This window comes from Podarcis pityusensis (genome assembly GCF_964106645.2).
Source record: "Podarcis pityusensis genome assembly, chromosome: 2".
NCBI classification, from domain to species: Eukaryota; Metazoa; Chordata; class Lepidosauria; order Squamata; family Lacertidae; genus Podarcis; species Podarcis pityusensis.
The window spans coordinates 103,225,342-103,248,367 of record NC_138029.1 but is presented as its reverse complement, the minus strand read 5'-3'; the positions used below and the strand labels follow the sequence as shown (position 1 = coordinate 103,248,367).

Here is a 23,026-nt window from a genome sequence, read left to right as displayed (position 1 = left end):
CACGTGTATGGACAGCAGCCAAAGGGTCACAGTTAAGGATGGCTTGCTTCCTGCCCAAGGTGTGCTTGGGCTGTTTTTGGTGCTCCGCACTTAGTTTTTCTTCTGAAGAATATCCTCCTACAAGCCTTAAGGCTCTCTTGCCCCTGCTGAAAGAGGGTGGCCTTTCACTTCAGGCAATGTGCAGAAGGAAATGTGATGTCTGGGGGGGGGGGTAGAACTAGAAGCGCAACCCCACTCCATAGTCATCATAGTAATGAGCACATGAACAATATGTGAATAGGGCTAAAATGTGGTGGTGTAGCATCCTCATGATCTGTGTTCTACCCACTTAGCCATACCTTTCAGGATACCCCCTTCCCTTTTACCCCCTTTCCTCCCCCACCCAATAGACAGCATTCAGTGCCCACTGACCTTGCTCAGACCTCACTGGAGGGTGGACCACTAGGTCAAATGGGGCACTGCCCCACCAACCTCAATCTGTCCCCAGCCAGTCCCCTCCTGCCTACCTGCTTACTTCAACTAGTCCATATGGCAGCACTTCTAGTCTTCTTCATCCTCCTCCTCTTTAGTCTCAGTGTTGCCCTTTGTAGAACTCAGCAGAGAGGAGGATGGGGACAAAACTAGAATTCTTTGGCTCTGCCTGTTGCTGGCACTGGCTCCATATAAGGTTGGTCTCCCTGCCTTCTGCCCCACCAATAACCAATGGGTACCAGATACCACCAGCAATATCTCTATGTGTGAGAGCCCTCTTCAGCCATCAAGCCAGAGAGCTCTTGTGTTCCTTGATGTGGTCATGCAGGATATGATCCTCCCTCTCGTCTCAGTTGGAAGAAGAAGGTAGAACCCCAGGTCACCCTGTATTTGATTTCTCCTATCCAGCATTACTGACTAAAGGAGCATCAGCCTTTGGAGCTGGGGATATGGAGAGGAGCCATAGCTCTGTAGGAGAGGCTGTGCTTTGAATCCATAAAGTTTCCAGTTAAATCCCTGACATCCTCCTCCAAGGATCTTTGGTACCATGATGGCAAAGTTGTCAGTCTGAGACCTTGGAGTAGTCCAGGGATGGGAAACCTGTGAAACACAAACTTGGTGTTGTTGTCCTTTAACTCTCATCCACCCCATTCAAAATAGTCAACAGTGAAGGATGATGGGAGTCCAACAACCTTTGGGAAACCACAGGGTCCCATCCCTGCAATGGACAATACTGGGCCAGATAGACCAACTGGTCTGGCTCAGTATAACATAATTTCCCATGTGGATATATGTAGCTTGTGTGTTCTCATTCTGAGTGGCGGCATTTGTTTTGTTTCAATTATGCTAAAGGCTGCCTACTGTGAAATACTGTCCACATTTTTATTTTTATTCCATGCATACCTATTCACACACCCTAGGATAAAAGGGTGGTTTTGTGTTCATCTTATATTTTTAAACTCTTTGGATAAAGATGCACCGAGTACCCGCAGATGTGCTCACATGTGCAGGTGCCACTTGCCTCTGTGTACATATCCCCAAGTCTGCATTTGTTTAAAAAAGTATTGTTGTAGTCGATTTTCTTATCATCAGAACTGGCAAGTGGGAGAATTTGGATTGACACCAGCTTTGCTGCCATCTCCACCCCCACCCCAATCTACTAATCCACAGAACTATAGGTACGCCAAACAGGAATCCATACCGCAGTGATGAGCAGTATGATAGTACTTTCAGGGATATGTATCAGCAAGTCCAGCACTATTAAATTAAGGAGAATGCAGGAGTCCAACGAGGAAAAAAAATGGAACAAAAAGAATGAAGGTGGAATAAACTCGCAAAACCATTCCATTTCCAAGTATAAAATAAATACCAATGTCAGAACATTCTCTAGGGGAAACTGGACAGGTACAGAGTCTTCTGCTGTACAAAGCACTCCTGGACTCTTCATAGTACACATTCTGCTATGGTCACAACAGGAGGTGGAACAATGGGTGCTGTGATGTCATGCAGTTGTTGTAGAGAAAGACTGCAATGAGATGAAGCAACCAATCTTGCTTTTTTATTAGTCAGGGATTAATCCATAATGATCTGAGAGGTAAGAAGAAATCTGTCCCTATATCATGTGACAGGAGATTTTCTGCCTTCCTTTGGAGCCAGTGACGAGGCTCCTTGCTTCAACCCTTCACTATCTATATAGGTTGCCTTCTCCTTCCTTCCTTCCTTCCTTCCTTCCTTCCTTCCTTCCTTCCTTCCTTCCTTCCTTCCTTCTTTTTAGACCCTTCTCTACATTTGTTCTGGGCACATACTGAATTGATTTGTGCTTGTAGCTGCGCTTTGGGAACATACAGAGACCTCCATCAGTGTCAGGTAGCATTCACAAGGAGCTGCTATTGGGAACATGTGTGCACCTGCTCACTCATCCAGCAATGCAGATCCTAGGTTAGCAAAGGAGTGACTAGGGAGCTCACCCACGTTTCAGATGTGTACCAACAGCTACTCATAGCTATGCCTTTGCGGATGAAGATCTGAAGAGTTCAAGAGAAATCCCCATTGGCCCTTGGTAATTTTCACCATGAGATGATTTTACCTCGTCAGTTTCATGTGGCAGGTGCGTGTGTGTCTGTGTGTGTATATATACACACTCCTCCCCCACATACATACCTGGTGACAGATGGTGTTTACCACTGCAGTGGGAAAGCTTGAGAACAAACAGGCTCCCTGATGTGGTAAATACCAGCTTTTCGGTTCGTGGGGGTACGTTGATGAGAAAGTCGTTTTGGTCCATGGGAAATTACGGCACTTGAAAGAGTCACCATTCGGATGGCTAGCTCTGGCCTTGCCTGCTCCAGGGGGCAATAAAGAAAGAGCTGGAAGATCCATAGAAGGACCTTGTTTGGGCACCCACACCAGTCATAACCATCATCCAGGTGCCTGGGGGAGGAGGAGACCCTGGTCATTCTTCAGGGGCTACCAGGAATTACATAGGGTGCAGAACTTGTGGCCTTCCAGATGTTGGCCTTCATCAACCCCAGCCAGCATGGTCATGAGAGCTGCAGCCCCCAACATCTGGAGACTGACAGATTCTCCTCACCTCTGCTGAATAGGTAGCTATAGGTCTTCATAAAAACGGGGAATTTTTATTGTTGTCAAGAGTATCCAACAGCAAAACCAGATTCAATGCAGGCACAGTCCACAAACAGAACAAATGGCGCTTCAGACTCCAGACCATGGATAGGCAAACTAAGGCCCGGGGGCTGGATCCGGCCCAATCGCCTTCTCAATCCGGCCCATGGATGGTCCGGGAATCAGCGTGAGTAGAAGGTGTCCTTTGATTTAAAATGCATCTCTGGGTTATTTGTGAGGCCTGCCTGGTGTTTTTACATGAGCAGAATGTGTGCTTTTATTTAAAATGCATCTCTGGGTTATTTGTGGGGCATACAAATTCTTTCATTTCCCCCCAAAAAATATAGTCCAGCCCCCCCACAAGGTCTGAGGGACAGTGGACCGGCCCCCTGCTGAAAAAGTTTGCTGACCCCTGCTCCAGACCTACTAGGTGAAGAAGGATGACAAAGTGCCCCTTCTCCTCTCCCTGTCCCCAAAATAAACAGTGCCTACCTGTTCATATTTTTTTACCTGTTAATCCAACCCTACCAGACCCAAGATGCCCACCGCCTTCCTGGGGCTTAAGAGAAATCTAGCAGCGGTAAATGATGGGGAAACCTTGCCCCTCCTGAAGACCTCACCCTAATCTCCAACACTTAGGGACGGTTTTAAAAAACAGTGTATGAATTTTATTATCTCTCCCCAAAATGCAGTGGGTCCGCAAATCCCCATTCATACCCTAATTGGAAAGCTTTGGAGTGCATTGCTCAGGACAGGGGAGTGGAGCTTAAGGATGGGCCCTTCAGCAATTGGGGTGGGGGGTGAGGGGGCAGGGGCAGGACATGCCAATGCATTTCCCATCCTGATTTGGGGGGGGGCAGTTGAGGGCTGCACTCCATCCCCACAGTGGGGGCTTTTCTTTTCTTTCTCCCCACCAGCTTTGAGCAGGCCTGTTTGAGATTGGCCTTTTTATGTTTGATCTAAAGAATAGTTGTTGGCCAATTCCATCTTTTCATCACTGTTCTGCCAGGCCTAGATCCAAGCGGCTTGTCAGATGCTCATTAACTCCCCCTTTGGCTCTTTGCAGTGTGTCTCCTAAGCTCATTGTGCCAAGAACTCGCGCTTCTTTCTCCTCCTTTCTCTGCTCCATCAGGGAGACAAATTACTTTCCAAAAAGGGGGATCGCCAGGGATGGTTTAATGAGAATTTCTGCGGGGCTGGGACTGGTGGAAAAAGCGATGTAGTTAACATTCGGTGGACTTAATTGGACTTTTCTCTTCTACCTCCTTCAAAAAAAAACTCCGAAGCTATCCTGTTAATCTCTCATTTGTAATCAATTGTGTTGACTCAACAAAAGTCTAGGTCGTCCTTTCTTCCTGTCCCAGACAATCCTTTGTTGCCTCTAAATGCCTCATTCTTGAGTGCTCCTGGTCTTGTAGATGGGCTCGATTGTTGACAGTTCATTATTGCGCTTTTGTCCATTTAATCTCCCTCGCTGTGTTTTGCATGTGCATGCCTTAATGAGCTCCGTTGGCAATTAACATGTTTCTCGCAGCAAACTGGTTGCTCAGACGTTTGGAGGAGTGGAGTGCAGGAAAAGGGCAACGCAGCTGCCTTGCAAGGCTCCCCGCTTTCCCAGCCCCGGCACACATCTCTCTCTCTCTCTCTCTCTCTCTCTCTCTCTCTCTCCCTCCCTCCCTCCTCCAGGCAGAAAACTTGCCTCCCTTGTCGATCCACCTGGGACAACCTCCCTCCGCCACCAAGGGAAAAAAGGGGGGAGGCCGTTGATTGGGCTGCGAGGGGAGGCCTCCAACGCTCAGCCAGGCAAATGGAGTTTACACCCAAAGGGTGTTTGTGTGTTATTTGTTGTTTTTTTAATAAAAAAAAATTCTGCACGCCTGCAAAATCCTGGCAAGTTTTTAAGTGTCATTCTTTACATAGAGGAACCTCTAACCCCCCCTTAGGCACTAGGCCTGTTCAAGCTGTTGTGTTCATGCCTGTGGCTTTGGAAAAGGGTTTTCTTTTTTTTTTAAAAAAAATACATTATTTGAAGCTTGCTGGCAAGATTGCTGAAGTGTGAGCAGTCATGGACAGAAGAAACATCTTGTGGTGGAAAAGATAATTGGAGGCGTGTGTGTGTGTGTGTGTGACAGAACTACCCTCCCCCTCAATTTTAGCATTTTAATGCTATGAGTAGCATAGGCTAGAATAATGAATCGCCCACCTTGTTTTAGAGAGATGCTTGAGAGGGGGGATTGGGATCACAAACTGCACGTCATACATGCCCCAAAAGGAAAGGTTCCCCCCCTCCACTGTGATACATATATATCACAATATATATCAATATATGATATATTGTTATTGTGTTTGTTCATTATTCTTCTCCGCTAGTGGTTTGGTCTCACATCCGCAGAAGCCAATACATTTGTTGTTGTTGTTGTTGTTTAGTCGTTTAGTCGTGTCCGACTCTTCGTGACCCCATGGACCAGAGCACGCCAGGCACTTCTGTCCTCCACTGCCTCCCTCAGTTTGGCCAAACTCATGCTGGTAGCTTCAAGAACACCATCCAACCATCTCATTCTCTGTTGTCCCCTTCTCCTTGTGCCCTCCATCTTTCCCAACATCAGGGTCTTCTCCAGGGAGTCTTCTCTTCTCATGAGGTGGCCAGAGTATTGGAGCCTCAGCTTCACGATCTGTCCTTCCAGTGAGCAAGCCAATACATACGTTCCACATTTATTTACTTATATTTATATTGATTTCAAACACATTTGTAGCCTGCTATTTGGACCTTTAAAAGGGTGTGTGTGTCAGAATGGCTTACAATAAAATGCACTGTTAGGTATTTGGTTTTGCTGTAACAAAATGTTCCAGTGTGGAGGATTTCTGTTCAGGATTTCTGCCAGCCATGCCCATCCCTACGATACTCCATTCCCAGTTCCCAGTTCCCTTGTTTTCCCATTCTCCTGCCCAATAGACAGTGTTTTTTACCCAGGGGAGATGCTTGATCTAGAATGAATGGGGTTTTTTTAGGTTGAGGGTTTATGATCCCAGTCTGCCTGTGCTTCTTCAAACCTTGTGATGCCCCCAAGCTCACTAGCATATCCCTCCTGGACTTGCTTCTAAAGTCAGGGTTTGGAGTAGGGTCTTTGTGTATGCAACAGGTGCTCTTTTTCAAAGCCGTACCAGCGGGGCTATTAATGCCTATAAATGACACATTTGTTTATTTTCTTATACCCCACCTTTTCTCCAAGCCCAAAGTGGCATGCGTGGTCTTCCACCTGTCAATTTTATTCTCATGGCATCCCTGTGAGGTAGGGTTAAGCTGAGAGAAAGTGACTTGTCCAATGAGCTTCATAGCTTAGTGTGGATTTGAACCTTTATGTCCCAGGCCCTTGTTTGATACTCTAACTTTTGCACTAAACTATGCCAACCCTTACTGGAGTGATTAAGGTACAGGCACAGATTTTCAGCATATCATAGTCCCCAACCGGTGTAGTGTTTTATGTAGCCTTGTGGAGACATGCGTCTGATCCCTTCCTTTCCATGAAGTTAACAAAGAGGTTTTGGCTCAGTCAATCTTTAGATAGGATAAATGGGATGACCTAATAACAGAGAGATGGGATGTGGATGGCACTGTGGTCTAAACCACAGAGCCTAGGGCTTGCTGATCAGAAGGTTGGCAGTTCAAATCCCCGTGACGGGGTGAGTTCCCATTGTTCTGTCCCAGCTTCTGCCCACCTAGCAGTTCGAAAGCAAGTCAAAGTGCAAGTAGATAAATAGGTACCGCTCTGGTGGGAAGGTAAACAGCGTTTCCGTGCACTGCTCTGGTTTCACCAGAAGCGGCTTAGTCATGCTGGCCACATGACCTGGAAGTGTCTTCTGACAAAGGCCGGCTCCCTCGGCCTATAGCCGACCCCAGAGCGCGCAACCCCAGAGTCATCTGCGACTGGACCTAACGGTCAGGGGTACCTTTACCTTTACTTTAATAACAGAGAGTTGTGTTGGAGCAGGCCATAGGCCTAGCATCCTGTTCTCACAGTGGCCAACCAGCGGCCTATAACCTGCATGGCTGCTGCCTTTAATTCCTTGGAGGAAGGATGAGTGTGTAAATGTGAGAAATATGCAAATAAAATAGCGTAAGACAGCTCTAAAGGAAGAGCACCAGAAGCATGAATCAATATTGTGAGTGTTGCACTAAGGGTGGGAGAGTGTCATTAAAACTAGTGGTAACCTACTAACATATCTGTTGCTGTGCAGCAACTTGCTTCTAAAGCAGAAATGGGCAACCCTTAGACTGGTTTGCATATGATCCTCAGGCTAATTTCAAAAGCCATCTGCAAACAGTTTGATGTGTTTACTCGAATGTAACGTGCCCCTTTTGGGGGCCAAATCACATTGCAAAAATGAAGGGGTGCATTAGACTTGATGGTGCCAGCAATTTTTATTTATTTATTTTTTTGGTTCCAAGGTATTGAAAATTGAGGTGCACATTAGATTCAATGGTGCGTTAAATTTGTGTAAATACAGTATTTTTAGGTCCAGCCCTATTTTTGTGATTGTGAATTGTTTCAACTTGTTTTTAAATGTTGTGTTTTGCTGTAACCTGCCCTGGGACCTTAGTGTGAAGGGCGGGTAATAAATAAAATTGTTCATCATCATCTCTTGCCAGAGCGATTGGTCCCTCCCCTTTTGGCCCACTGGGTTGGGAAGGCGGGGGGGGGGAGAGAAGAGGTGTGATCCCAACCACTTTGTTCCTATCAGGCTGCAGCAAGGTCTCTTGGGGACAAATGGCATTAACCATGGCTGCTTCCTCATCACTGAAAGCACAAACATTGGCTTTACCCCAGGTCTGTCTCCATCCCTTAGGCTAGTGGTTCCCAAATGATGATCCATGGACCCAAGGGGTCCATGTAACTCACCTAGGGTGTCTGTGGAACCATTCACATAACAAAAAACTACCATAGACATATCAAGATTTTTCAGAAGTAGGGGATCCATGGCTTGGCTTTTGAAAAATGGGGTCCATAGTACTTAGCTAATTAGGAAGCACTGTCATAGGCAGTTCCTTGACAGGCTGAATCAGGAGAAACTAGGCAGTGCTTCTATTAGTAAAGCAAGAAACTGATTTTAGATGGTGTGCCATCCTATTTTAGCACCTGAGATGGAAAATCCTAGAATTGTAGAGTTGGAAGGGAACCTGAGGGTCAACACCCTGCAATGCAGGTATCTCAACTACAGCACCCATGACAGATGGTCATTCAGCCTCTCTTTAAAAAGCTCCTAGGAATGAGAGTCCACCATCTCCTGAAGGAGTCCGTTCCACAAGTACCGCTGCCGTTTCATCACATCCTAAATATGCTTCCTCACTCTGCCACATAGTAGAGTCGCCCCTGTCTAGGAGAAACTGCTGCCTGAGACTTTGAAGAGCTCCTGCCTATCTGGGCAGAGGGCCTGCCACAAACCTGTGGGGCACAGGGGCGTGTTTGAAAATCTGAGAAGCTCTCATGAGCATCACTAAATACCTACATCACAGAAGAAAATTTGCAAAAAAAAAAAGCAGGTAGCACCCCCTGCACACCTTGCCGAACAACAACAAATCCCACATAATTTTTTTTGTTAAAGTTGGAAGGGGTAGAGGGCCTTGGCAGGTACTATGGGGGATTTCTGAGGTTGCCCCATCACCATACTAGTGCAGGGACATTTCAGTGGCTAGCAAGGCCTATGCGAATATTTATGTTATTGTACCAGTCTCAAAAGTCCTCTCCTGTGTCCAGGGGTGCCATCTCTGCAAGGAGTGTGTGACATCACATGCACGGCGTGCAATATTGTGTCATTTTGGGGGGGGGCTCCTCCTCCTCTCTGCAGCCAGCAAGGCACCCTTATCCATGGGTAGGACTCAGAGGCATAAAGCCCCCCATCTCCCCAAAAGGGTCCCTCGCTCACTGGCTGCTTTTCTCTCGGAGGCAGCGGCGCCACACAGGTTGGCTGCCTCTTTCTGGCTTTGCTCATTGACTTTGTGGGTGCCTGGCCCCCACAATTATATTATGGTGGGAGCCCAAGCACCCACAGCCCCCTGGAGCTGTTTCCTATGCCTGTGTCATGGAACAGTCAAGTACTAGCGCTGGAACACACATAGTTAAAACGCCAGACTCTCTCCAGCTGCTGCTCAGCGGGGATGAGGCAGGCACTGCTGCCTGATCTCTCCTATTGTGATTGAAGTGTCTGCATTTAGTTTGAGTTTCTGCAATTACAGCCCCATGTGAAATATCACCTTCCCAGGTGTAACAGAGACTAGGACTCTTGTTAAAAAATACAGAACTGAGTGATCCCTTTTCAGACCTGCGCAGAGACAGAAAATGCTGGAGTAGCACCTCTTGAAACCCTGAAAGGCTTCTCCCTGGGCTTCCAAACTGCTGGCCAAGTTTCCAGGTGCAAAATCCTGGCCACATGGCAGTTAATGGGAATGTTGCTACTGACTTCAACAAGAGCTAAGATCATTGCTATGTTTTAAAAAACAACAACCGAAAACCTCACAAACATGTAGAGGAACTTCAAGGAAACCCCTTCTTTATCCCTTAAATAGTCTGGGGTGAAAGTGATAATTTGTTTTGCAAAGTCCGTGTTGCAAATGCATAGGTGCTTTGAGAAAACCCTGATCACCCTTATTTTTCCTCTGCAATGAAACACCTGAAACTTTAACACCTATATTTCCATCACAGCAGTTCTTCTGATGGTTGTGGTCATTCTGATCCTGCCATGTTCAGGGAACGATCCTAAACACAAGAAGCTTCCATAAAGCAGGCCAGTGTAAATTAAGCCAGCCTAATGTTGCACCAGATCCAAACTCTGCAGCCTGAGCTGGCCTAAGCCCTGCAGAGGGGGGGGGAAAGCCTAAAACTGTGTTTTAGTTACACCACCCTTTTTGCCATCTTAACTTATGCTGGGTTGTGTGGTCACATAACAGAACTGAAACGGCTTGGTATCCAGCCTAAGTCTAGCCTCTCTAGTTCCATCCCTGGGGTATTCCTTTTTCAGGGTTTAAAGGTAAAGGGACCCCTGACCATTAGGTCCAGTTGCAGACGACTCTGGGGTTGCGGTGCTCATCTCGCTTTATTGGCCGAGGGAGCCAGCGTACAGCTTCCAGGTCATGTGGCCAGCATGACTAAGCCGCTTCTGGCGAACCAGAGCAGCGCATGGAAACACCGCTTACCTTCCCGCCGGAGCGGTACCTATTTATCTACTTGCACTTTGACGTGCTTTCAAACTGCTAGGTTGGCAGGAGTAGGGACCGAGCAACGGGAGCTCACCCTGTCGCATGGATTCGAACTGCCGAACTTCTGGTCGGCAAACCCTAGGCTCTGTGGTTTAACCCACAGTGCCACCCGTGTTCAGGGTTTACTCCACCTTAAAACCTGCCAGGCTTGACTCAGCTGACTCCTTCAAGGCTCAGCCTGGAAGGGGGAGATGCTCTGGTGAATCTCCAGCTGAGCTGGGGATGAGGGAGTTAAGGCAATGTAGCTTAGCTGTGCTGGGAATCTCCCAGCTCAGCCAGAGATCCACTGGATCCTAACCCAGTCATCCAGGTAGATATCACTATCGGATTGCTCCCTCTTTTCTGAATTCTGTAGAGCATTTGCAGTCCTCTCAGTTTAAAATGTCACTGAGCATTTCACTTGTTTATACAGAAGGGAATATGTGATGCAATATTAATATATTTTAAATTACTTTCTCGCTGCATCCAGATCAGGCCTCCTCTTTCCCTTCACTTCAGTTACCATAATGTGTGCACCATCTTCTGTAGAGGCTTTTTTGAAAGCCCTTCGAAGATAGCTGTGTAAATCTAGAGTTCTTGATTCAGTGCTGTTGGAGCGAAGTAAATGTTACTTAGCAGCAACAGCAAATATTTCCTAGAAAGCTATACAATCTGGTGAGGGCCAGTGAAGTATGCCTCTAAAGTCAAATGTAGACTTCCCATCATGTAAAGAACTGAGCATTGAGGAGAGGCATTATTTTGATGGGGCAAAGAAGAGAGTAACAGAAGATTAGCAGACTGAAAGCTGCCTGACGGTATAATTTAGCCAGTAAGTGCATTACACTATAGCAGTGGTTTTTAACCAGTGTGCCATGGAACCTGGGGTGCCTTGAATGATGGCCAGGGGTGCCACGAAGCAGCCCTGACTATAAGCTCCACAGATGAATGGTGCTTCTGGCAGGCACCTCTCTTTGGGGCGGGGAAGGGGGCAGCTCAGAGACCAAGGATGGCAGCAGTAGCTGCCCGGAGGACTCCCAAGGAGAGGGGAAAGGAGAGGAGGCTGAGGGTGTTCAAAAAGGGGTGAGGGGCTGCAGACTCTGCAGACATGGGGTGACATACCTGGGCTCCTGAGCTTCTCAGGGGTGCCACAGAAAGAATGTAGTTGGTTAAGGGAACCGTGGACTCAAAAAGGTTGAAAACCTCTGCACTATAACATGACACAGGGCAAAACACCATCTGAATGGCAATGCCCATTAACTTAGGATGGGACCTCAAATATTTTATTGGGGGGCTAAGGAACCTTGGCCCCTAGGAGTTGGCTCCTATGGTGTGTGTACACACAAACAGAGCTTTGACAAGAGATGCAATGAAAAATGCATTATGGATTGTCCCTGGTACAAAGGTGTGCATTGATTCCACCACTGGCATGGAATGAGGGAGGATTTGAAGCCTGCTGGTGCTCAATAAATCTGCAGTGTTAAGCAAACTTACTATGGCATAAAGCTTCCTTTTGAGTAAACATGCCTAGAATCACACAGCACATCTGTCGCATAAGTGATATAATACAAAGTATTGCATACAGTATGCTTAACAGTAAGCATACTGTTAAGCATATTGTTCCAAAGACTTAATGCACAAATCTCCTTTTGTCAGGAAATTCTTCTTTCTTTCTACTCCATATTAGTATGTATCCATTTAAAACACACGCGGCGAACCTCTTGGTGGGCTACAACTCCTATCAGTCCTGGTCATTGGCCAGGCTGGGAGGGAGGCGGTTGATGGGAGCTGGAGCAAAACAGCCTCTGGACAACCCCAGCTCCCCCACCCCACATTTAAAACTACCAGGGTGGCAGCAGATACTTTTAATGAAAAATGTTCCAGTAAGTTGATGTCACTGACAAACCTCTGTTGCATTGTATAAGATCCCCAACCTCTTTTCTGCAAACTGCTTCTCAAAAGCCATAAAACTTTACCACTATGTAGAGATCCAAGCATAGATACAGATGCATCAGCCGACTCTCAGTTGTCCTCTAGGAAAGTGTTAAGTGAAAAGCAGGGCACAATGCAGAGCAATTGCTACTCACTTTCTCTACAGGATCAGTTGCCCACTCTCTGTTGCCATGTGACAGCCGGCCAGAGAACACCTGCAACAACAGAATGAGCCCCAGAGCAGGCCTAATAAGCCTTGGAGGTACCCATAGCCCAGTGGCAGAGCCACATGCCTTGCATCCAGAAAGTCCTTGCATCTGCCATTAAAAACTCTGTTAAGAAGAACTAGGGAAGACCTCTCCCAGGGAATACTGGACTGGGCAGACTGTAAGTACAAGGCAACTTGGATGCCACTTTTTAACACGAAAATTCCACTTGGCTGATAAAGGGGGCAGAGGGGGGGATCCCTAAAGCTGGTGCTTTGGAAAGTTCTGCTGGCCGGCCATTTTAATATTTCAATCAGAAAATGATATAAGCTTACCAAATCCAAGTACACAGAGCACATTGACTGTCAGCCATATAGTTTCACACCAGCATTAGGTCACATTAATGGCAGCATGTTCTGCTGCGGCAGAACTTTCCCCAAACCCAGCAGGAAAAACAAATGATTGGAAAAACTTGGCAGGAACAATTCCTCTCTCTCTCCCCCCCTCCATCCGTCCTCCCCCTTGCTAGGGTGTTATTTTGGGCTGCATGAAGAGTTTGGGCTTGGTTGCCTGCAAAAGGCAAATTAAGGTGAAAGCTTGGTTCATGGAGAACAAGCTGATACTGGGACTGCGGGGAAGGAGGATAAGAAAGCTGACGGAAAGAAAACATGAACGACCATTTTGTCTTATTGCAGTGCTTCCTATGTTCAAAATGTAGGCATTAGCCCAAGGTCTAGGTGGGGGGGGGGGACCCTGTTTCCTGATCGAGGCTGTGGTACTATACCCACTTACTTGGGAGTAAAGCCCTGTTGAACTCAAGGGGACTTGCTCCTGAGCAGGCAGGTATAGGATTGCCGTGTAAATATCGACACTGCTATTTTACTTTGATCTGTGTGGGCATCGTTTCCTGACAGCGCCTTCCTGTCGGTGTGCGCTCAGAAGTCAGCCGCCTCCGGTGCAATTTCTAGGTAAGCGTGCACAGGAGTTTTGGAGGCTTAAAGAAATTTCACGACCACTCGTGGGATTTTATTTTCAACAGCGAGGGTTCGCCCTTCAACGCTCATCTTCGATACCTGGGAAATTAAAGGGACGCTGGTATAGATTATCTGAAATAAGCTTGTCACCTTCCTGCCCTGAATGTAGGAAACAACTTAAGGGGAGTCATGCGAGCCCTGCGTTAGGAATAACTGAGGTGGACTCGTCGGCTGGGAGCTCTGCGCGAAACTTGCTCGCTTTTCAGCATTTAACCACTCAATTAACCAGAGGAAAGGTGAACTCCCGACGAAGCTGTCCCCAGACGATGGCAAGGTCCTGCTTAATTCTCCCTTTCATTGGCAAGCGTGGATTGAGCAGCACGCACATGGGCGGGCTCGCAGGATTTCCTTGGCTCCGCCGTAATAATATTGTGGGCAGAATTGATATTGCCACATTAGAAGGCTGGGGAGGGGAGGCTGAGCTAGAGTGTTCCTTAATCCAGGCCCTTGATTATCCATATTCCGATTTATTTTTTAAAAGGGGTTCTGCGGCCTGCTGTGGATGATTACACGATTAATGTAATGCGGTTTGAAGGGTCTGTGTGCTTTCCCTCTTAATTTGGGTCATTACTCAGAAAGCAAGCGTGAGATCGTTTCTCCAGCATTGGGGAGGGGGGGGATTATTTTCTTTTTACAAAACAATAATAGTAATAACAACAACAGTATAAAAAGACACAAGGATAGTCATTCAAGAAATAACTTTAAAACATCTCAAGTGATGGAACACACACACGCACGCACACCCCACTAGAAAAGTGGCAGGTTACAGCTGAAAGAGGTGCAGCCTAAACTTCCAATGTCGACACTTTTTAAAGGAATCATCGGCATCTAATTTTGTCTTTCTCCTCCTCCCTCTAGGGATGGAAAGGAGCCATCGAGATCGGAAGCTGATCTCTCTCCCCCCCCCCCATCTCTTAGTTGTGGAGAGGGGGAGAGAAACCAAAAACAGAACACATACACACAAAAACCCTCGAAGGAACTGGCGGTGTGGGTGTTGTTAGTGGCAGACGCCTGGTTGCGCGCGAGGGGGGAGAGGGAGGGCCCCCGAGTTTGCGCTTGTTTGTTACCGTCGGTCGTCTGCCTCGATCTAGTGTTTTGTTTGTCTGTTCCCAGAATCCCTTCCTTTTCCCTCTAAAACGAATAAAATAAAATTAAAAAGAACAGGGCGGTTTTTCTCTCCCCTTCCCCGCGCCCCCAGCATAACCTGCACAGGCTGCGCTTTGCAGTGGAACGAGAAGGCGCAAACAGGTGCTGCGGACTCCGGAGTCTCTCCAGACGCGCACCTTGCACAAACGCTCCTGGACTAACAAATAAACGAAAAGATGTCCTTATCTGGAATAGCTTGCTCGGTGCAATGTGGATTCCCCCACCTTTCTTGTGTCTGAGAGTCCCTTACTTTTGGGGAGGGATGGAAAACCAGCAACAACAAAAAACAGCGCACCAAAAACCGACGGAAGGCTCGTTTTAGCAAAGAAATCCCTTTCTCCTTTACCTCCTCTCTTAGCCAGAATGTGGATTTCTCGTTGTTGTCTTTTGCTTATTGAAACGGCGATCCTAAGCCCTGCTCCGTGTAGGATGTAGATCCCGTTTCAATAAGCAGACCTGGAGGAACTACAGACTAGACTCCCAATCCTTTTAAAAAAAAAATAAACACATTTTTTAAAAACGGTCCTGGGGACTAGAGTCATTCCACATGTTTGCCACACGCGTGTCCATAAGGAACCAAGCAGACTTTCCAAATCCCATTCGCTTGTTCTGTTCCTCTCCGCTCCAGAGCAGGCGCGGAAGTCTGGCTTGCACGTGGGAATCGAATTCACGCCACTTTCCCGGAGTAGCAACAACTCCAGAGCCCAGCAAAAGTTGATGACACCTAGGCCGAAACTTCCCAGCTCCGCATTGAAATGGAACGGGGAAATCGCCCCATTTCAAAGGGGGTTGTCAAAGTGGTGGATTGAAACCCTTTTAAGCAGTGGCCCGATTCTTCCCCAACTTCACACACAAATAATAATAACGATAATGATAATGATAGACCGGAATTGAGTTTATTTTTGTTTTTTGTTTTAAAAAATGTGTTTGGGGGAGCTGGAAATAAGACTCCTATTAAGCGACTTTTTATTGCCTCACAGATGATAGATTCCTTAGTTATTTTGGTGTACATTAAAATTTAAAATTTTCAGTCATATATATTTATATATTTATATATATGTACATATATAGAATGATTGGCCAGGCCTATTTTATTTTATTTATTTATTTTATATATATATATTTTTACAGTCCGGCCAGGCCTCCGAAGAAATGTTGCTTTCAGTCCAATCAAAGATCCGCCACTATTCCCGTAATTCAATCCGCAGCAGCGACGGAATTTTAAATAAATTTCTTCCTTTTCGCGTGTCTATATATATATATATATATATATATACACACACACGCCAAAAGTGATTGTCTCTCTTCAGCTTCTGTTTGTGTGTGAGAGGGGGGGGGGGGACAGATCCGAGGGGCTTCTCCCCCTTCCCAGGCCTTTTTTCCCTTTTGTAAAGGGCCCGAGAGCTTTGGAAGTCTCTGAACGCGTCGCTTTGACCATCGTGCAAAGACGTCTCTTGCTTCGCTGAACAGGCTCGCCTCGCTTCTGCCTTATTGTTGCTTTGTGTGAGTGTGAGTGTGTTTTAGCTTTGCACGGTCCTAGGAAGTTCTTTCCCGCAAGGCGCGGCTGTAGCTGCGGCGGCAGCGGCGGCGGCGGCGGTGTCGTGCAGTTTCCTCACGTGCTTCTTCAAGTCAAAGTTCCTGCAGAAGCCCTTGCCGCAGGTGACGCAGGTGAAAGGCTTCTTGTCGTTGTGCGTGTGCATGTGGAAGGTCAGGTTGTAGATCTGGTGGAAAGCTTTGTTGCAGATGGTGCACTTGTACTGCTTCTCGCCGCTATGGGTCAGTTTGTGGTTTTTATAATTCCCTGTTTGGGAGAGAAGGAGGAGAAGAAAAGTAGGGGATTGGGGAGGGGAGCACGTTAGTTTCAAGGGGGATCGTTCCCTGCCATCAGCACACACACACACACACACACACACACATTTTCTCTCTCTCCTGATACACACCCCCCCTCACTGGAGCAACAAGAGTTTCTGCGGCGGGGCTTCATTAGGAAGCGTCCTGCAAGGGGCAGTCAAGAAGTTGTCAAACTCAGTCTCCGTCAAGGCAGAGCAGCATGCAACGGACGAATTAAAAAATTAGAGGCAGGGTCAGCGTCCTGACCCGGAGCAAATGGGAGAACCTGGATTAAGAAACCCCCACCACCACCACCAAAAAAAAAAGAGGGTAAGGGGGTAGAAGGCCGGTTCTAATTTAAAGTTGGAATTTTCTAGCCTGAATCCAGGCAGGGGAGAATCGGCCCAGGCTCTTCCGAAACTTTATTTGAGAAAATACCGTGTCCCCCACCTCAAGGGCAAAGGCCCACCTGCCCAGCCCAAGTTAAGCGCTTTAAAGCGCCGTGGATTTCCAAAGGTAGACCGTGAACAGAGCTCTCCGGTTAGAAATCAAGGGAGTTTTCGTTTAAAGTGCTTTCGTTTCGGCTGGATCGCGCCCTAAGTGGGCTGAATTCATTTTAATCGCCGTTAATAACAAGTGACGGGTTTGAGCTAGTCTTTCGCGGCAGCCCCAGGGCAAAGCCCCCTAAGGACGTTTAAGGGAGGGAGGGAAGGGGTCATCTCCTAGCAGCCGCCTCTAAATACGATAAATACGGCGGTTACTTTTTCTTCTCTTTTCTTTTGGAACGCGAGAGAACCGCAAGATTCCACTTGCAACCTTCACAACTTTCTGTTTGGAACCTTCGCAACGTTCTGTCTGGAGCCTCGTGCTCCGCGGGGAGCAGAAATTGACCAGACGCCTTGAAACCGGCGGGTAATTCTTATATTTCGTCTATCCACCACCACACGTGTTGTTTCCAAATTGTGCTTCCAAATAAAAAAAAAACATTTTCCTCCTTAATTCGAAATAACATTATACTTCGAATAATAACGAAACCAGGTTCCTCATCCGGAAACAAAAGTAGCCTTCTACCCCTGCTTTTTCATTATTTATTTTTAGCAATCATTAATAATTTTCATATGCACACAACTTCTCCCCCCCTCCCCCACCCCCTCCCGCCACCAGCAGAAAAGCCAGAAACAAAAGCCACCGTTTTTTATCCCAGATACCTTTTTGATGAAATCCTTTGCCACAAAATTCGCACACAAAAGGTTTGTAGCCAGCGTGGATCCTAATGTGAGTGTTTAGCGTGGAACTTCTGTTGAACGCTTTCCCGCACTGGTTGCACTTGTGGGGTTTTTCCTGTTGGGCCGGGGAGAGGACATTTTAAAAGAGAGAAAGAATCGCGGGTGGTTGTTTTTTTTAAAAAAGAAATAAAATTTTATTTTGGTGCCGAGCGCATAAACACACAGATCTGACTCTCAGGTCTTTCCCCCTGCCCCAGTACCTGCGTGTGGATGATTTTGTGTCTGCAGAGAGTGCTGGCTTGGCGGAAGCCCTTCCCGCAGACTTTGCACACGAAGGGCCGGGCTCCCGTGTGCACCGGCATGTGGCGGGTTAGGTTATAATGGGCGTTGAACACCTACGAGGGAACAAAAAGCACAGGCAACTTTTGTCAGCCACAGGAGAGCTTACCTCCTCGCCTTTGCGCCCTTCATCCGGAGTGGCCAAAGCACGGATCCAAAGGGGACGAGGAGAAAGACTTTCGTTCTGAATATATCTTTCTACAAACACACACACACACACACATTTTAAACGACCCTTGGTTAAACTATAGTTCTGCGGCTGCCTGGGTGAACCCATTGGATCCTGACTACCTACCGCTCAGCCTCGGCGCCACCGCGCAAACACACGTACCCAAAATATGTAAAATGGGAACAAAACTCTCGAGCGATTCATTTAGTGCTATTGTTAAACCGCGCCAGGAGCACCAGTGATAGGCAATGCACGGGGCACCGTAGCGACACTATAGCTCTCTTCCGCAGGTGGTTTTTACACATCGTACATCCGCTATGAACCAGTAGACCCTTTTCCGTTCTCAGCTCTGCCACAGATTTACCGGATCCCGCCCCCCTCTCTGTGTGGCTTTGGTAAACTTAATCACAGTAGCCTAGTTCTGTAATGGTGATTATGAAGTGTCTGGGAGCAATTGGGAAGGAGCTAACCACTCCCTTTCAAGATTATTAAAATGCGCTGAACTTTTTAAAAGAAAAATATTATTATTAGAGTGAGCTGAAAGAAGCGTTCTAGGAATGAGGGCTCCCTCCTGGCGCGCGCAAAGAGCCGGAGCGGGTTTTTACGGCGGGCGCAGCCCTGTCCCGGCTGCCCCCACGGTTCTAGAGCTAAGAGCGCGCCCCCTAGCGCGAGACCCTGCTCCTGCATACCTTGCCGCACACCTCGCAGGTAAAGTTCTTGGGCTTCCCGTCGGCCGCACCGCCCCCTCCAGCGCCTGCGACGCCGCCGCCGCCGCCGGGTTTGCCGTGGTGATGTCCTTTGGCGCCGTTCCTTTCCCCGGCCAGGCCCGTGTTCTCCTTCATCACTTGGTCCAGCTGCCCGGGGAGGCGCTCCTTGTGCGGGTATTGCGCGTTGGGGAACTTCTCCGACGGGGCCAATGAAGCCAGCTTGGCGTTATCCAACAGGAAGAGTTTCTGGTGAGCCGAGAGGGCGGCTGCGGCTGCGGCCGCGGCTGCAGCGGCCGCGGCGGCGGGGCTTTGGGAATGGAGCAAGCTGGAAGTGAAGAGCTGCCCGTGGAGGATCTCCGACGGGTGGTACGGCGAGGAATCCAGGTAGTTGAAGTAGTAGAGGCTAGATCCGTTGGCCGGCATGGCCAGCGCCTGGTTGATCACCTGCGGCTTGATCACGCGCGTCGTGGCGGGCAAGGAGGCCTGGCCCAGGGGGCTGCTGCTGCTGTTGTGATGGTGGTGGTGGTGGTGATGATGATGGAGGTCCCCCTTGCAGCACAAGCCGCAGCCGCCTTTGCAGAAGCCGCCGACCGTCGAAGCTGCGCCACCCGCCAGAGCAGAGCCGCAGTTCCTCAAGCTACTTTTCCACAGCTCGGAGTAGTTGAGCAGCGCCTTGGGCGAGGGCGCCTCGTACCCGGGCAGAGGCTGCATGGGCGCGATCACGCACGGGATGGGCGAGCAGAGGCTCAGCAGCTTCTTGCCCGGAGACTCGCTGCGACGCGCCTCGAAGGCGGCGGCGGGTTTGTGGTGCTGCTGCTGCGGCTGGTGCGGTTCGGAGCTCTTGGCCATGATTCTCTCTATGGAGAAGGCGAGCGTCTTGGCCGGGTTGGCCGCGCCGTTGCGGACGCAGGCGGGAGGCATGACCGTCTCCAGCGGAGCCGAGGAGGCCATCTCGGGTGGGGGAGGGAAGGAGACCCGAACTGGAGATGAGCAGCCGGATCTCGCCCATAAAATAGATCTATAGATATAGATATATATAAATAAAATGATAACAACACTTAAATTTTTGTTGTTTTTTAAAAAAATAGGAGAAAAGGGAGGGAAGAAGGCGCGCGTCAAATCACAGTTTCTGCCGAGTTCCTCCTCCAGCTCAGCATTCCAGAAAAGCCAGGAGACAAATCAATTTAATAAGCACCTCTCTCCCCCTCTCTCTCATTTCCCCCCCACCCCATCCTAGCATCTCCTCCCCCATTTACATTCAAATGAACACAAGAACAACTGCGCGCGGGGAGACCAGATTGCTGCTCATTAAGCGAGGAGGCAAGGAAGAAAGAGAGCGAGAAAGTAACAGGCAAACTCCCCGTCCCTTGCGGAGTGGGCCTGCATTTGAGAAGAGCGGCGAGGGAGGGGAGTAGGGAGGCAGGGAGGGGGGCAGAGAAAACCCCAAACGCAGCCCCAGCCCCTGCGGATCTTTCTTTCGGGTCCCACTAGGGTGGGGAGGGGGTGAGAGAGTGGGGGGGGAGGGAAGGAGGAAGGAGGTGGGCAGCCTGGCCTGGGATGAGTTACCTTTTTCCCCGCTTTGCCCGACGCCGCAGAGGAGACGCATCCAAGCACCGCGGTGCGGCCGCGCTGTCAGATTTGGATAGCCAGCATCTTCGCGAGCGTCAGATCGCTGTCTCTTACATTTAAAGCTGACATCACATGAAGTCACTTGGAGCAGAATGACATGGGATTTGGGCCACCAAGGGGGGGGGGGGAGGAGAGAGCGAGAGGGAGAGAGAATTTCTTTTCCCAGCCAAACGTTCAGCAAAGGTCTGGACTGAAAGGGGGGGGGGTGAGGAAGGAGGAGGATGAGAAATGTATCCCCCTCTCTTCTCCAATTTAAGGCACACCCTTGGCTTTCCTTGCGCAAGAGAGAGAGAGAGAGAGAGAGAGAGAGAGAGAGAACCCTTCCAAGCGGGAAGGAGGGATAGAAGATTTGGGGAGGGGGAGTAACTTGCCAAAGGAGAGAGAGAGAGAGGAGTCGTTTTGCATGTGGCAAATTAAGAAAGGGAAGTGAGATTCGCAAGTTGGGTGCAACGCAAGCGTGCAGTTAGAAAAGCCACCCCGAGAAAGCAGACTTGTATTTAATTTAACAAAAGTGTGCGCGCGGGGTGGGGAGTTGCGCAGGGAGAGAAAGAGAGAAGAGGAATTTTTAAAATGATGATTCAGCTCCGTCTCTCTCTCTCAACCCGCTACCCCCACCCCCACCCCGGCTCCAATTTAGGCAACCCGTCCACAATCAGATCCCTTGCAAAAGCGAGCCGGGAAGATCAAGTGACAATTTATGAAAGATCAGCCCGCCCCCCACCCCAGCCGCAAGAGCGCGCATCCGATGAATAGCGGGTCTATTAATGAGGTCCTGGCGGCGTTAATGCGAATTAAAACTTAGTTGAATGCTGCTGGCGCTCAGATTCCTTAGACCGGCCGCCGGACTCCTGCCAAAAGCCGAATATCGCCATTCAGACAAACAAACAAGCAAACAAACCAATTCACAAACAAACAGAAATCGTTCACTTGTGAGATGTGATTTATTTATTTAATATATATATATGGACAAAATCCCCTTTCTGCGAAGGTGGTTGTTTTTGTAGAAATGAAGCGGAGCGAATTCTATTTTTCTCCACCTCCCTTGACTGGTTGTTGTTGTTAATTGGTTTATTTCCCGCCCTTCACCCTGAGATTTTAAACAAATCGCGATGGCAATTTAAGTTTCTGTCATGGAGTTTGCAAGGATCAAAGGACGAAGAGAATTTGGGGCAGTGGAGGTGGTGGAGAGTCTCAAGCAACTCCGGAATCCGACCTCCAGGTGTCCGGAGCTTGCCTGATACGGTGTGTGTGTGTGTGTGTGTGTTCAGTGGGTGCGTGTGTGTTTGGTAAGAGAAGGAGAGAGAGATTTTGTCCATTTCCCACCTGGTTCCTGCGGGCAGCTCCGGCTGCTGCTCTGGCCGAGCTCCCGAGCGATGGAGAGCCTGCCTCGAGGCTCCTTGAATAGGGAGAGACACTATAGCGCTGCGTGGCACCTGATTTTGTGTTTCTAAAATAAAGAGAAGGATTATTTGGAGGGGGGCGAGAGAGAGGGAGGGAGGGGGAAGGATGAGAAGACGGGTTTGCAGAGTAGGTAAAGCAAAGCATGAAAAGCATCTCTCTCTCTCCCTCTCACTCTATGCAGTTCTTTAAACAAAACTCGCTACCCCAACTTGGGAGGAATTCCGCTTTTTGTGTGGTGCTAACAAAGGGCCACAGAGAGAGAGAGAGAGAGAGAGAGAGAGAGAGAGAGCGCAGCCGCCGCCCCTCTTTGCGGCGTGGAATGGGGTTTTTTTTGCGGGGGGGGGGGTTTCTGTTTTCAGACCCGCTGTTTTCACCTGCGAAGCACAACAAGCCCTTCTGAAGGAGTCCCGGAGCACAACACCCAACTGGCCGAGCTGATGATGGCGGGTGGGTGGGTGGAGGCCGCGGGGAGAAAAGGGGGGAGGGAGGGGGAAAATGAGGGTCAGACAAGGAGTAGCAAGTTGGAGGGAGCGGGGGAAAGGCAACGCTTTTTCACACAGTGTTTTTGTCCCGCAGACCTGGCCTCCTTCTTAAGAAGCGCTTTTGCGCTCTTGCCGGAGAGATAAAAGGCAGAGGGCAATCTATCCAGGACTCCTTTCTCCCGCTCCGCTTCGCCTCTCTGTTTACACGTCCCCCCTCTCTCTCTCCCCCCCCCCCGCAATCCAGCAGCTATATCAAAGGAAATGATGGACGCAATTATGTTAGAGAGAGGGGAAAGAACTGCTGTCGTTGGACTTGGGTCAGCCACAGGATCACTCCCCCTTTCCCCTTGCTCTCCTGAATTCGTGTTCCTCCTGGACACGTAGGAACGCTCGGCCGCGTGGCCCCCCTCCTTGCGCTTCCACGTTTCTAGTCCTCATGAACTACGCGCTGGGTCAAGAGGGAGAAACATGCCTGAGGCCCTTCCAAAGCTAAGCGGCTGCAAACGGATCGCACCACGCGCGCGAGACAAAAGTGTAGGCCTCTTACGTGGGAGGAAGCCGGATAAATCCACGAGACTTGCCTCCAGAGAAGCGTATTGCGATC

At 48.8% G+C, this 23,026-nt stretch overlaps 1 protein-coding gene and 1 long non-coding RNA gene across 3 annotated transcripts; one reads left to right on the top strand and one right to left on the bottom strand.

Moving 5' to 3' along the window:
- The first annotated feature begins 489 nt into the window (after positions 1-489).
- On the top strand, positions 490-4,983 carry LOC308470822. Its single transcript, XR_013982670.1, has 2 exons — positions 490-2,578; positions 4,780-4,983. It is a non-coding gene; the product is annotated as an uncharacterized lncRNA (long non-coding RNA).
- Positions 4,984-15,513: 10,530 nt separating this feature from the next.
- FEZF2 (FEZ family zinc finger 2) lies at positions 15,514-21,953 on the bottom strand. Of its 2 annotated transcripts, none has more exons than XM_080996613.1 (5): positions 21,863-21,953; positions 18,893-19,928; positions 17,956-18,090; positions 17,678-17,810; positions 15,514-16,440 (listed from the first exon to the last, which is right to left on the bottom strand). In XM_080996613.1, exons 2-5 carry the CDS (start codon positions 19,859-19,861, stop codon positions 16,160-16,162), a joined length of 1,518 nt encoding a protein of 505 aa, XP_080852739.1. In that variant the 5' UTR covers positions 19,862-19,928; positions 21,863-21,953; the 3' UTR covers positions 15,514-16,159. The 2 variants fall into 2 exon arrangements, with proteins under 2 accessions (XP_080852739.1, XP_080852740.1); XM_080996614.1 differs by lacking the exon at positions 21,863-21,953 and adding an exon at positions 20,477-20,572.
- Between the last annotated feature and the right edge of the window lie 1,073 nt (positions 21,954-23,026).